Source organism: Muntiacus reevesi, chromosome 6, assembly GCF_963930625.1.
Source record: "Muntiacus reevesi chromosome 6, mMunRee1.1, whole genome shotgun sequence".
Taxonomy (NCBI): domain Eukaryota; kingdom Metazoa; phylum Chordata; class Mammalia; order Artiodactyla; family Cervidae; genus Muntiacus; species Muntiacus reevesi.
This window is the reverse complement of record NC_089254.1, coordinates 71,034,756-71,048,693: the sequence shown is the minus strand read 5'-3', so window position 1 is coordinate 71,048,693 and position 13,938 is coordinate 71,034,756. Positions and strand designations below refer to the sequence as shown.

The window sequence follows — 13,938 nt, the reverse complement described above, 5'->3', positions numbered from 1 at the left end:
TGGAATTCTAAACCTGACCAACCACTTTAATGTGAAATTAACATTTAATTTTGGAAAGGAATTTGCCTAAATATTTTCTTTTCAATTCCCTCTCTCCCTCTCTCTCTCACACACACACACTCCTTAGAAACTACTTAATCACCCTGCTTTCCTCCCTAACTCCTGAAATGGTTCGTTGTCGGGACAGAAGCCTGTGTTCTGAGGCTGCTGGGCTGATGATGGCAGTGTTATGTCTGTTTCCTAGGCTGCAGTAGCGGGAGCTCATGGCAGGCTGTGCATTTCTGTCCTTAAAATTAAGGAACTGTTCCCAGGTGGACCACTCAGTTCCCTCCCACTGTGCCCACCGCGCCCACCACGCCCACCGCACCCACCGCACCCACAGACACTTGGGAGCCCTGATAAAGGAAAGGCTCCCCACCCACCCTGACTCACCAGGAGACAGGCTGTGTCTCTGGGCACAGCCTGCTGACCACTGTCAGTCACTTCTACTTCCTGCGGCAGCCCCACATGAACCATCTCCAGCTCGCTCTAAAGATTCTCTACTTGAGGCCACTCAGCTAAACCAATTCACTCTATCAAAAAGTCCCAATACCAGAACCTATATGTCCTCATGGAAGTCTTACAACCAGAGTCATCCCTGGAAAAGTGTCTGAGAAGAAAGAAAGAAATGATGCCATCGTCTGCATCCACATCCAAGGTACTGAGAGAGCAACCAGACTCCAATGACTTCAACTGACATCCTGGGGAGAGATCGGGAAACGGGCTCAGGGAGGGCGGGCTGCTGCAAAGGGCCATCAGGGGTGAGCGGGGTGACAGAAATGTTCTTATTGCGGCTGTGATGGGAGTTTCAGGGCGGGAAATGAAACTCCTAGAACTGGGCAGTAAAGAGAGTGAACTTTACTGTACGTAAATTATACCTCAGTGATTTAAAAGATCATGAATTCAAACCAGAAATGAGGCTCACAGTGCAATAGGCCCCTGCTGTGTCCGCCTTTCCCCCTGGCTCCCCTCCTCATCTCTACTCCCTACCTCTCCACCCCCCACTCCTTGAATTCCTCCACCTTCTCCCTCTCTTCCAGGATCTTCCTTCCTTTTCCTAGACTCAGTGAGATCGTGGGGAGTTCTCTTGTCTTCAGTGTAGCTGTCAGGGTCCCTTTGTGCCCGACACCCACCCCCCGCCTTGTGACACACAGCTTGTTTTAACTTTTTCACTGGAGCGATTTATGTGCACATCCTCAGTCCCCCTCTAGACGTTCTGACATAATCCACCTGGGTGTGAATCCTAATTAAAAATCCTGCCCACAGCTGTGTGACCCTGGGTGAGTTACTCAACCTCTCTGACCTCCACTTCCCTTACAGGAGAAGTTGGCTGGCAATGGGGTGCTTGATGAGGTTCATCCTGGTGAATCAGTGAGACCAATCGCCAGGATCATCCTGGTGATTCAGTGAGACCAACACAAAGGGAAGAGATGAGGGACACTGTCTCTGCAAGTCCCCACATCTGTCCTCCAGCCCAGAGCCCGGGGAATAAGAGTGTCTCATGGGGTCCCATAAAAGAGTATTCTTAACTCAGCCTAACTGACTTCGCACTTCGGAATTACGTTGAAGAACTGCTTTTTAATAGAGATCTAAAGTAAAACATGGAATTTTTAAAATACCATCTGAAGATTCTATAAGTCATCTCATGCGGGGCACAGTAGGACCTTCCAGCTGCCTAAGCAGCCCACCTCCAGCTCTCACCAACTGTACAACACTGCTCGAGCCACCTAGTCCGCTCTGCTCCTCAGCCTCCTCCGGGACTAATGACTACAAGGACAAAAGCAGTTAGCAGTAAGCTGGCTGAGTGACGCCAGGGGCTCTGCATTGTCTTGGTGGATTCATCACAAACTCGCTTCGGCTGAATCCAGGCAGTTGTGGGGGCCTCATCCCATTCCGCAGGGCCCCAGCAGGATGAGCAACACTTTGACGGGTCTTCCAATGCATACCCAGGGCCCTTCCTCACCTCTGTACCGCTCAGGCCCCTCACCCAGTGGTTAGAGACCATCTCTCCCAAACCTGCTGCATCAGCTCTGACTGGCCAGTATGGGAACCAGTGATAAATGGCCCAGCTTTAAATTCTGAGGATCGGCTCTGGAGCATTGGCCCAGCACCACAAGACATGCAGAAGCAGGCGAGCATCTCAGTGCCTGCTGTGTGGCGTGCAGGCAGAGGGGGCACCGGGACTGCAGTGTCTGAGGCATGGGCCCAGAACAGGAAGCCGGAATGAGCAGGGTCAGTGACTCTCCACGTCCTCTGGCCAAGAAGGGAGCTGTCGGAGGCTCTGGGAGTGTCCCAGGGACACCTCCTCTCTCGGGGGCCTGTGGGGGTCGCAGGACTTTCAGGATCAGGAGAAGCACCCAGGCTCGGCCTCACAGGAGGGTCCCTGTCATCTCACTGAGTCACTCACACTGAGATCTCTCTTTTTCCACTTGGGACATTTATAACTGCAGCATTTATAACCTCTGAGGAAACACAGCACGCTTTTATTTTACTGCAGTGGGGTTCCGCCTCTGGGCTAATTAAAGGCTCCCTTGCGTGTATATTGAACTAGTTCCTATTCCAAAAAAATCGAGAGCTAAGAAAGGATGGCCACACTGGGACCTCTGAGAATTCGACCTTTAGTGCCCAGCAGCACAGTTGGGTAACTGGGCTGTCCCAGGTGAGATGAAATGTGCCCTTCTCTTCTAAACAAAAGACAGACAATGCTATGAACAGCTCAGAACCCCAGGGTTGTAAAAGCCTGCCCCAAGTTCTCCTCAGGCCAAGTTCCAGAAATAACTCCATGTAGCACGGAGCTTCTCCAGACATGCCATCTCACACCTTGAGAGCAAACGCCTGCCCAAACCCCCAAACCCAATACTGACCCCTTGAATGCCAGACGGGGAGGCACCTAAAGTAGGAAGGAGGCACCTGGCCTGCCAAGGGGAGCGGATGGAAATCACTCCCTTGGGAGCCAAGTCGGGCTCTGTGTAAATGTTTTCTAAAACCGAGGCAGGCTATAAATTCTTGGAAAAAAATAGTGAGAGCAGGCGGAGCGGGGTGTTCCAGCCAGAGAGGCACATGGCTCGTGGAAAGGAACGTGCCAACAGCAGGGCCCATGTCTGGGACACTGGAGCCACACGGATTCCAAGCGCTCCTGGCAGTCCTCTGGGTGAGGCCCGGAATGCAGCGATAACAGAGGCTAGGCTTCACCATGGGGCTGTGCCAGGCGTGTCCCAGCCACGGTGACCGTGCCCCAGACAGCAGGCACAAACAACGCCGGCGGGACACTCCCATGGCGGCCCCCTCTCCTGTCCAACCAACACCCCAGCTTGGACCGTCCCATCGAGGGCACTTATCATGGCACCTGATTCCCTCCCAGGCACTCGTCACTGTGGAAACACACCTGAGTCCCGGCTGGCCAAAGAAACTGGAGGCCCTGTGGCCCACTCAGAAGTCACCTGAGCCAGCCAGCCACGGAGCGGACCATGAGCTCCTGCACATAAACCTCACCTCAAACCATCACTGACCCTCCAAAGGCAGAAGCAGCTAAGACTCCTCTCACTTGCAAATAAACAGTCTTCTGCCTGGCCTTCCTTCTTGCCAGGTTAAAGCTGCTGTTCTGCTCATCACTTACCACCGGACACCCTCTCCCCCCCTCCCCTAGCAGAAGCCATACACACACACACACACACTCCCTGCTTACCTTGCTTCCAAACACACACACACACACACACACACACACACACTCCCTGCTTACCTTGCTTCCAAACACACACACACACACACACACACACACACTCCCTGCTTACCTTGCTTCCAAACAGCCCTGTAGCTTGTTTAGCCCACAACCATTGGACCCCTGAAGGAAGCCTTCAACCCCAGAACATAGCATCCCGGGGTGGGGGCGTGTCTCCCCTGGCAGGGACCCAGCCTTGCTCTCCAGGCAGTCCAGAAGGTAGAAGACCTTGTTAGCTAAGAAAGGGACTTTGGTTCCACCAAAAAAGGCCAGTGTAATGTAAACATGTGGGTGGGGTTTCCTGCAATCAGGTTTAATGAAATTTGAACCCTGGAGGCCGAGGAGGCGGGGAAAGGCTCTACTGGAGAGCCACCCAGGGAGACCTGTGTTCACTCCCAAGACCTCTCAGCTGACAAACTGACGGGTGGAGCCAGCACCAACCTGCTTCGGTTTACAAACCAGTTTCAGCATCATTTGTGTCCCTCAGCTACAGAGTCTTCAGCTGTGAAGCCTTCACCTTACAGTCTCCATGTCCTGGGGCTGTGTCTCTCTTTCAAGCTCGACAGGGCCAAGTTCACAGTCAGTGTTAACTGCACATGGCCCAACTTTCAGCGTTTACTTGCACACCCAGACTTCCACATTCTGCCCAGCAGCGCCTCTGCACCTCAGGCCTCTTCGTATGCAATTTAGGTGGGCTTCAGCCAACAGTTTACCCCTCTGCTTTGACTGCTTGTTGGTCAAAGCATAGTGACACGCTCTGAGCCTTAAATGAATGTAACACACCAGAGCAAATAAGCAAAGCTGTTTGAACGCCTTCAGGTTTCCACAGCACAAGTGGAACCCTCACAAGTGTCACCACCCAATCAGCCTGAGATGGAATATAGTCAGCATGTCACAGACACAGATTTCTCCAACAAACCCCCAAATGACCATCAAGACACAGGTTTTGTCTGTGCTCAGGAGAAAACATCTGTTTTACTGTGGGACATAAAGCGCTTCTTGTGCAAGAAGGTCTACTCAGTTTGGGGCTCAGTAAGGGTCCTGACCAACCCCCATTCCTATCGAGGGAACTGACAGGACTGTGCCCACTCTGCAAGGAACACGGTCACTGCAATCAAGAAAGCAACTGAGTTGAAAGAAAGTGAAAGTCGCTCAGTCATGTCCAACTCTTTGCGACCCCATGGACTATACAGCCCCTGGAATTCTCCAGGCCAGAATACTGGAGTGAGTAGCTGGTCCCTTCTCCAGGGGATCTTCCCAACCCAGGGACTGAACCTAGGTCTCCCGTATTACAGGCGGATTCTTTACTAGCTGAGCCATCAGGGAAGCCCAAGAATACTGGAGTGGGTAGCCTATCCCTTCTCCAGCAGATCTTCCCGATCCAGGAATTACATTGGGGTCTCCTGCATTACAGGCAGACTCTTCACCAGCTGAGCTACCAGGGGAGCCCAGGAAGCAACTAACTAATCACATAATATTTTTCTTCGAAGAATTCACATCAAAAGGAAATGAATTAGAAACAGAAATCTGAAAGATCTGGTTTGAGGACTGAGACCAATGGGCCCTGCCACGTTATAGCCAAGGCCATGCCCAGAGCAGGACCCAGTCTCCTACAGGACAGTCTTACAATCAGACCTTTGCACCCCAAAGCTGACAACTGCATGAAAACACAACAGAATAAGGTACCAACAAAGAGGAAAACCAATCTGTACACTGGCCAGTGGTCTCTTTTCTCCATTTCTAACACAAAGAGCCAGCATGACTAGTTGTGTGTCAAAAGGAGGCTGGCCTTTCATGAGGCTCATTTTCCCACTGTGTGGGGTGCAGGGTGGGTCTTCCTCATGTTGGCAGCGGCTTCACAAAGGCGCTGCGACAGCCTTCATGAACGCACAGCAAGTGGCATCAGCGAGGGCCTCAGGTCTCGGCAATCATGCTGTTGCCGACCTCTAATACTCAGCCCAAAACACTGTCATATTCCCTCTGCTCCTACCTGTGGGTTTCAACCACACAGAGCCCATGCAGGCTGTTCCTGTCAACTTCTCCTGAAACAACGTGCTCTTGTGAGGCTCTGCTGATGTGAGGCCAAAAGGCAGTTCTGCAGCTCACTGTTTTGACAGGCTTCAGAACTTTCCACTGTACCGAGATGGAATTTTGTGCAAGAGGTTACATAGCTAACACAGGAAAGACTTGAAGGGTTTCCTGAATATTCCTGGGAGTAGTTGGCAAAGTGGGACAGGAGACCTGCAGAAGGCTCATTGTGATTCCAGTGTAAAAACCCATAAAGACAGAAGAAATAACCAGAAAAGGAAAACCAACTAGGACTAAAAGAAGTGGAAATTTCACAAAGTAGTAGAAAAGATGGGCAATAAAAGAACAGCCTAAGGCCAAAACGTGTACAAGAAGGTTCATTGCAGCATTAACCACAAGAGGTAGAAGATGGAAAAAACCCAAATGCTCACCTGCCGATGAATGGATCAGCACACTGAGGTTTAGTCACACTCTAGAACATTATTTGGCCATAAAAAAGGAGTGATGTATCAAAACTGAACGAACCCTCAAATCATCATGCGGAGTGAAAGATGCCTGTCATGAAAAGCCACACACTGCAGGAGTCCACTTGCGTGAAATGTCCATACAAGGGAAATTCATAGAGAAGGAAGATGGGTGGTCACCTGGGGCTGGGAGAGAGAGGGCTGGGGTTTGTAGAAGTTGTGTGACTTGGGGTCTTAGGGAGACCAGGAGGTCAGGCCCACTCCTAGTTTCATTTTTTGGAGAACCCACTGGCAGTCAGAACTCAAGGGCTGGTCCCCAATGCCAGTGACCGAGTCCAGAGACATGCACTCCAGAGCCGGGATGCAAGGCACGGGCAGGCCTCCCAAGGAGCCGCTGCTAAAGCAGGTGCAGCATCAAAGGGCAGGAGCGCTGCTGACACTGGTCATAAAGCACAGGAGGAAAGTGAGAGCTGGATGAACATGCCCTTGGCTGAACCTGCCTTTCATACCCCTACCCCAGAGCACAGGACATGCTCACTCCCAGGGTGGGTCCCACAGCTTCAGGGATGTGGGCAGGTTGGGAGCCAAGGACCCCAGTGAAATAAAGCCAACTCTCAATGCTTCTGTTCACTGGCTATCCTGGGATAATGCTACTTAAGGCCTCCAGCCATCGTTGGCAGGCTGTGTGTGTGTGTATTAGTCATTCAGTCATGTCTGACTCTTTGCGACCCAATGGACTACGGCTCACTAGGCTCCTCTGTCCATGGAATTCTCCAGGCAAGAATACTGCAGTGAGTGGATTGTCATTCCCTTCTTCACCCTCTCAGGTAGGAAGGTCAGGGGTCCCCAAGTGGAGGAAATAAACTGTAAGCAGGTCACGGCTTGCAGCTGCAACCTTTCACTGGGAGGCTGACATGGGCTAATTCATGCAAACTCGTCCAGATGACATGAATTTCAAGTCAATTTCTCTGATACCTCTGAGACGGCAGCTCAGGGCCAGTTATGACTCATTAACAGCCTCCAACGCTGCACTCACTCTTCTGATAGGATCCAATCCACTTCAGAAAGTTAACACCCAAAGGACTTTATGGTTCCCGCACAAAAGGTGAGACTCCTGTATTTCAGATTAGATGAAGCCATTGCCCTCCATCCCAATCACTGCCCGAAATCCCTTACCAAGACAGGATTAACTCCAGGTCACGGGTTCACACCTGGAAGGGGACCTGCAAGGCCAGGGAGCTGGAGGCTGAAAATCAAGAGAGCACAGGATGGTGCTTCCTGAGATCTGAGCAAGATGCCATCGGCATTTGATAGCTGGGCTGTATAAAAGCAGTTACTCTGCTCTGAACCGTCAAAGCAAGCAATGTGAAGGAAAGTTTCGCAGGATGCAGGATCTAAAGCAATTCTTCTCAGTCTGGGTACAGAGAGTGGAAGCATTCAGTGAGTGGCTACAGTGGTCAGACACTGATGATGCAGCCACTATGTTCTGGAAGCTCAGCCAGCAGCATTCCCATTCTGCCAGGGAGGAGCCTGACCTTGGACAGAGAGCAGAGCGAAGACCTAAGGTCTGATCTGCCGGATTCCAGTGGACCCTCTTTTGCATAAGTCACCAAAGTGTGCTTTGCTTTTCCAAATCTCAACACCTGACAACAGTCTCTGGGGAGAAATGCTTTCAAATACATTTTCAAAGTGTGCATGTGTGCTAAGTCACTTCATTTGTGTCTGACTCTTTGTGACTCTATGGACTGTAGCCCACCAGTCTCCTCTTTCCATTGGAATTCTCCAGGCAAGAATACCGGAGTGGGTTGCCACGTCCTACTCCAGGGGATCTTCCCGACCCAAGGTTCAAATTCACATCTCTTGTGTCTCCTGCATTGGCAGGCAGGTTCTTTACCACTAACGCCACCAAATGGCAACATCTAAATGTCACAGCTTGATCCAGAACTTGTAACTGCACACACCTGTGGCCGGTTCTTCCGGACCCAACTTGTCCTCACCAGCAGCCCGACTACCGAAAGCTCAGTAGAGCGTCCTGCATGGGACAGTAACAGGACTGGGTCTTATTGTGAAAGCGATAAGAAATCAGAGGCCCCCTTTCTGCAGCCCGCCCCCATGGAGCTCTGGGCAACTGTGGTTGCCTGGGAGGCCAATGACCTGAAGTATCAGAGCCCTAACCTGGGGGACAGCAGCCCCTGTCTATGCAACCTTGGATCCACGAGCTTTACCTGTGGCCAGAAACGCACTCGTTGGTTAAAGCCAGGAAAAGGGAAAGAAGGGGCACAGCAAGGCTTCATGCCCAACCATGGGCTGTGCTGCAGGCCTCACTGGTCCAAGGACCAGCAAGTCTTCAGCTGGAAGGATGAGGTTTGCACCAAATAACACTGCGGTCAAACTGGCCCAGACTTGTGTCCCACTTCCACAGTCTCCGTCCTGCATGATCTCGAACACACAACAACTCACCCAGCTTCACCTGTGACCACCAACAGTGCACAGCCCCAGAAGGCTACCAGGACCCCTCACCAAAGTCCAGCTTTTGATTTCTCTTGGGTACTGCACCCTTTATCTCTAAAATGGGTCACAGGGTCTTATGTAGATCAAATAAAATAGCACGTGAGAGGCTCTGGTAGGCTGCCCCACTGTCCGTCCCCACTGTCCATTTCTCTCCTTGAGACAGTGAAAGTCCCATAAAATACTGATGAGGCAGTGGGAGCCCCAGATCCCCTCGAGGCCCCAAAGCTGGGAGCAGAGAACTGAGTCTCCGTGATGAAGACAGGGCATCTGGAATCAACTGTCCACATGCGAACGAGCTCATGGCTGGTGGAGGAGGCACAACACTTTGCTCAGACATAGCAGGGGGTCAGGGTCCTTGACTGAAGGTCACTGTGGAGGGTACACTCCAGGACAGCAGAGACAAATACAGTTTAGGTCAGTGTGTATGTGTGTGTGTGTGTGTGTGTTAGGTCAGAGTGTGTGTGTGTGTGTGTTAGGTCAGTGTGTGTGTGTGTGTGTGTGTGTGTGTGTGTGTATGTGTGCGCGCGCGCGTGTGTGTTTTAACCAGTAGGGACTAGAAATGGAAGTGCACAGAGAAGGGAGGGCCAAAAGACATCATTTTCTAGCCAAAACCATAGGCTGCCAAACCTTCCTTAACCCCCTTTGCCCTAGGGAAGCATAGCTGAGACTGCTTCCTGCCAGCCAACGCCCCCCACCTTTGCAGGAGTTGGGGGGTCAGTGGTGCCCTCCTCCAGGAACCCAAGCCAGAGACTGAGGCTCCAAGTGAGAGCTAAGGGCTCTGGGAATGAGCAATGAGTTCACCAATGCAGGTCAGCCCCACAGAGGAGCCTGGAGAGTTGGGGAGATGGAGGGAACCTCAGGAAGGGTAATGATTCCACATGAGGGAAACTGCATGTTTTGTGGAAGGTGGCTGTGCAAGGGTCTGCAGGGCCTTGGCAGCAGGGGCCATCCACACAGCACCTACAACAGTGAGAACTCAGAACCCCCCGTGAGCTCCACCGGGAACAAGTGCAACAGACGAGGGGTCAGACAGGGGTAGGAAATTAAGAGGTACAAACTATTACGTATAAAATAAATGTGCCATGAGGATATATTGCACAGCATAGGAATATGGCCAATATTCTATCATAACTATAAACAGAGTATAATCTTTAAAAATTGTGAATCACAATATTGTATATCTGTAACTTGTCTAATATTGTAGATCAACTATACCTCAATTTTGGGGGGAAAAAAAAGTAGATTTGCAAGGTCTTAAAAAAACATCAAAAGCAACTGGGACCCTCCTCTGATAGAATGCAGTGTGGTGGATGAACTGGGCATGGGAATGGCGCTTCATGTGTACAGAGGCTTGACACATACAGCACTTAGAAACCGTGCCTGAAGCACAGGCGTGATGAGGGCTTCACCTCTAGACAGCAGCATGGTCTGTATCACAGAAATACTGACATGACTCCAGACTCTCCAGGTGGACAAGCTGAGGAGCCTCATGCCCGCCCTGAGTGGACCACAGACATCCCCGGCCAGTCCCTGCAACCCTAGCGATGCACAGAGATGGGCACACGTGCAGTCACCGCCACAACACTTGCTTCTGGCTATTTAATGTCTGGATGGAACTAATTGGACAAAATTGTTTTGACTGTCTCTCCCAAATCAGGTCTGTTCACAATTTGGTGCCTGAAAAAGATGAAAGGCCAGTGTTCTCAAGCACCTGGAAGAAGTCTGATCCCTCCTCTTTGAAACTGACCCCCAGAGGCTTCTTTCCATAAACCTGGCAGGTGCCACCCTCCATTCCTTTACCCTTTCATGATACTTGTGACTCAAACTGCAGATCCCGTGGCAAACAGAGAATATGCTTGGGAGAGACAGACTCACAAAACAGAGACTAAATGACGCAGCCGTACAACCTGGAGACCAGTGTAATGAGCAAACAGAAATAGAACCCACAAACCTATTGCCCATGGGGCTCCCCAATAGTAGGAAGGCTGCCAGTGCTCAGACACCAGGCATTCTCCTTCCACAATAGGGAGGGGAAGGGAGAGACAGACATACAGCTTCAAGTGAGGAAGCTTCTGGATGACAAGTTCACTAACTGACCATCACTATGCAGCTTTGTCAAAGCTCAACCCAATTCACCAAGCTTGATTCTCACAAGTGCCCTCAGACTCACAATGGTGTGGACGCTTGACAGTCTCCAAGCAGGCTGCAAGGAGATTTTCAATCTAAAACAGGCAGGTTGTTCTGGGTTTTATTCTCCAGTAATTGATAGCCGGGTAACAAGACTCACCTTCACCATCTGCACTCAGGTTCTCGTATGAGTCCCAGCGGATTAGCGGGTCTGCTGTGTTGAAGTCCACAATCACCCTGTGGTCATTCTGCAAATGTTCACATCCTGCACGGTGGTGGAAGGGACAGGGGTGGACAAAGGGTGTTAGTCCCAGTCAGGTCGGCACCTGCCAGCAATGCAGAGAGCAGCCTCTGCATCTGAATGCCAGCCCAGTGTCCAGATCCACAACCTCTCCTACAAGCCTGCCAGTAATCTGAGCTGGAACTGAAAAACAGTGCAAACCACTTGGCAGGAAGGAGAGGTGAACACTGGTCCTCTGTCTACCAGGTGGGGGACTCTGTGCTCTGGATGCATTTCTGCACGAGGGGATCACCTGGATGGCTCTGCAGGTCAAGGACCTAGCAGAACCCTGAGGAGCAGCCTCAGGGCTGGTGGACGGGAGGGGTGGGTTTGGGCTCTTGCCTTTCTGAGGCTTCTAGGAGGATTCTTACCCCACAGCCTTGCATTTAACTTTTCATGCCTCAATCTATGGCACTGGGCACAGAAATAGGGTGCTTCTTTTCCACAGCTATTAAAAACTGAATTAAAACTTTCACAAATATAATATCGGTGATGGAAATGAGCCATTTGTCTTCACAGTAAAGAGACTGCTTTCCTTTCAATGTATTTTTAGAAGAAAGGAGTCTATTGTGCACACAAATATTTGCAGTCTTTCTACTATATTTCTAGTCCTCTTTAAAAATATGTGGTTGTTTCTTGAGGGGAGAAGTAAATAGGGCATCAAGTCATGGTCCCAATCCTGAAGTTCTGGGCCCTTCTTTGGGCAAGTCACACCATCTCTGGGGTCTATTTGACCTACCTGGGCCCTACTGTCTCTAAGTTAACACCTTCCCACTGTCTAATATTCTATTTTTAATGTATTATAAATATTTCCAACTATGTGCAAAGGTGGGAGGTTCCACAGAGACTCCAGCATACACACCACCCAACCAGGTCAGCATCTTGCTGCCCTCTCCACCCCTCGTCGGAATTCTGTGTTCTACCCACCTTGAATCTTCTCAGGAGTGGCTGAGAAGACTAACTCAATCTTCCCATTATCAGGAAAACGGTCATCTAAAAAAGAAATCCTATTTCAACAAATTTGGAGACAAGACAATAAATGAATTTTGTCCTTATATTCCTATCAGGGCAGCACCACTCCAAAATCTCCAACAGCACACCAATGACAAAGAAGATGTTAATACTTTTACTGTCTCTCTAGAATTTTTTTCTTTGTTGGAACTACCATCAGTCTCTAGTGAGACTGGTAATAATTTTGTTAATGGGCTGGTTTATGGTGTGGGGGTGGGGGTGGAGAACAATGAAAGGAACACACAAGGCTCCTGGGGGCCACCCAGCGAGGGCCCATTCTCCCCACACTCAGTCTGGACCCAGGGAGGGACCTCACCTTTGCTGGCGTTGTCCAAATCCTCCTTCGCAAACACAAGTCTGTAGCCCTGAACAGCGCCCGTGTGAAACTGCAGGCGGAAAATGACGTCGCGGGTGGCCGAGCGGTACTTCTTGTGGTAGCACTTCACCTGGGGTAAAAGGGGGTGTGTTTTCCGGGGAGCCTCACCTTTGAGGATGGCTCCTGCAGGGGTGCACAGGCTGCCAGTGGGTCCCAACCTGGGAGACCGCCTGCAAACATCACTGCTTTGGTCCTCGGGTAGGACACAGGTGCAGTTTCAACGGCACAGGAATCCCACGGTCCCTAGCCTCCGACAGACCATACCCCCACTTTGGAAGACATCTGAAGAATGAAATTGCATAGCCTCTTTTTCCTAATTTCATCAAAACACTCCACATTTTACCTTAAAGCCTTTCTGCTCTCGTGAAAGGAGCAGGCGGTCATTACTTTCCATACTCTGCTCAATATTTATGTTGTGTGCTATAATTGAGAGAGAGAGAAAGATGGCAAGAAGGGAGGAGGAAGGGGAAGGGAAAAGGCCTTGGAATGTAAATTCCATAGCTGGGCTGTCAAGACGTCCGGAATGACAGTTTGAGACCAGTGTCTAGAATCACCAGGGACGTGACTTGGATTCAGGCTGTGGCTCCAAGGCCCTAGGTCTCTGGGAGCAGCTCAGGCCTCTGGGGTGATGGTGCAAATACGCAGGGTAAAAGCAACCCTTCTGGGCACTTGGCAGGGAAGGATGGGTGGAGAAGGGGCCCTGGCACCATTTCTCACCCTTCCATGGGGGCCCCCCTGCCTGGGGGTCTGGGGGTAGGGCTGCCCACGAGGAGGGCAGGAAGGCCACGGCAGACTGGTGTACTGCAGGAGAGGGGACCCGTCCTCCCTCCTAAGTAGAGCAGAGGTTCCTCTCCAGGGTCCCCAGGGGTTCAAGCCCAGAAGCAGGCTGGATTCTGCCCTCAGACATCCAGAGTGGAGGAGGCCATGCCCTGCACTGTGCATGCCCAGAAGGAAGGGAGGCTGGGCATGCAGGGACCTCACAGGCAGCCATGCTCACAAAAGAGTCAGGTTGGAAAGAGATGGGCTTCAGGTATCTTGTGCCAGGTCAATGAGAAGCAGTCCCAGCAAGTATGGTCCAGACCAACGATTCGGGAGATGCTGCAGATGACTGTTCTGTGTCTATGTTCAGTCACTCACTCATGTCTAACTCTTTGAAACTCCATGGACTGCAGCATGCCAGGCTTCCCTCTCCTTCACTATCTCCTAGAGTTTGCTCAAACTCATGTCCATTGAATCAATGATGACATCCAACCATCTCATCCTCTGTCCTCCCCTTCTCCTCTTGCCTTCAATCTTTTCCAGCATCATAGTCTTTTCCAGTAAGTGGACTCTTCGCATTAGGTGGCCAAAGTATTGGACCTTCAGCTTCAGCATTAGTCCTTCT

At 50.9% G+C, this 13,938-nt stretch overlaps 1 protein-coding gene across 7 annotated transcripts in view; it reads right to left on the bottom strand.

The window, feature by feature from the left end:
- Positions 1 to 13,938, bottom strand: part of TNS3 (tensin 3) — a 219,242-nt gene that overhangs the window by 72,360 nt on the left and 132,944 nt on the right. For all 7 annotated transcript variants that reach the window (XM_065939891.1, XM_065939887.1, XM_065939884.1 and 4 more), the window contains 3 exons: positions 12,495 to 12,624; positions 12,095 to 12,160; positions 11,048 to 11,152 (listed from right to left, as the gene is read on the bottom strand). In XM_065939891.1, the coding sequence (XP_065795963.1) occupies positions 11,048 to 11,152; positions 12,095 to 12,160; positions 12,495 to 12,624 (301 nt within the window). The remainder of the gene's footprint in view (positions 1 to 11,047; positions 11,153 to 12,094; positions 12,161 to 12,494; positions 12,625 to 13,938) is intronic.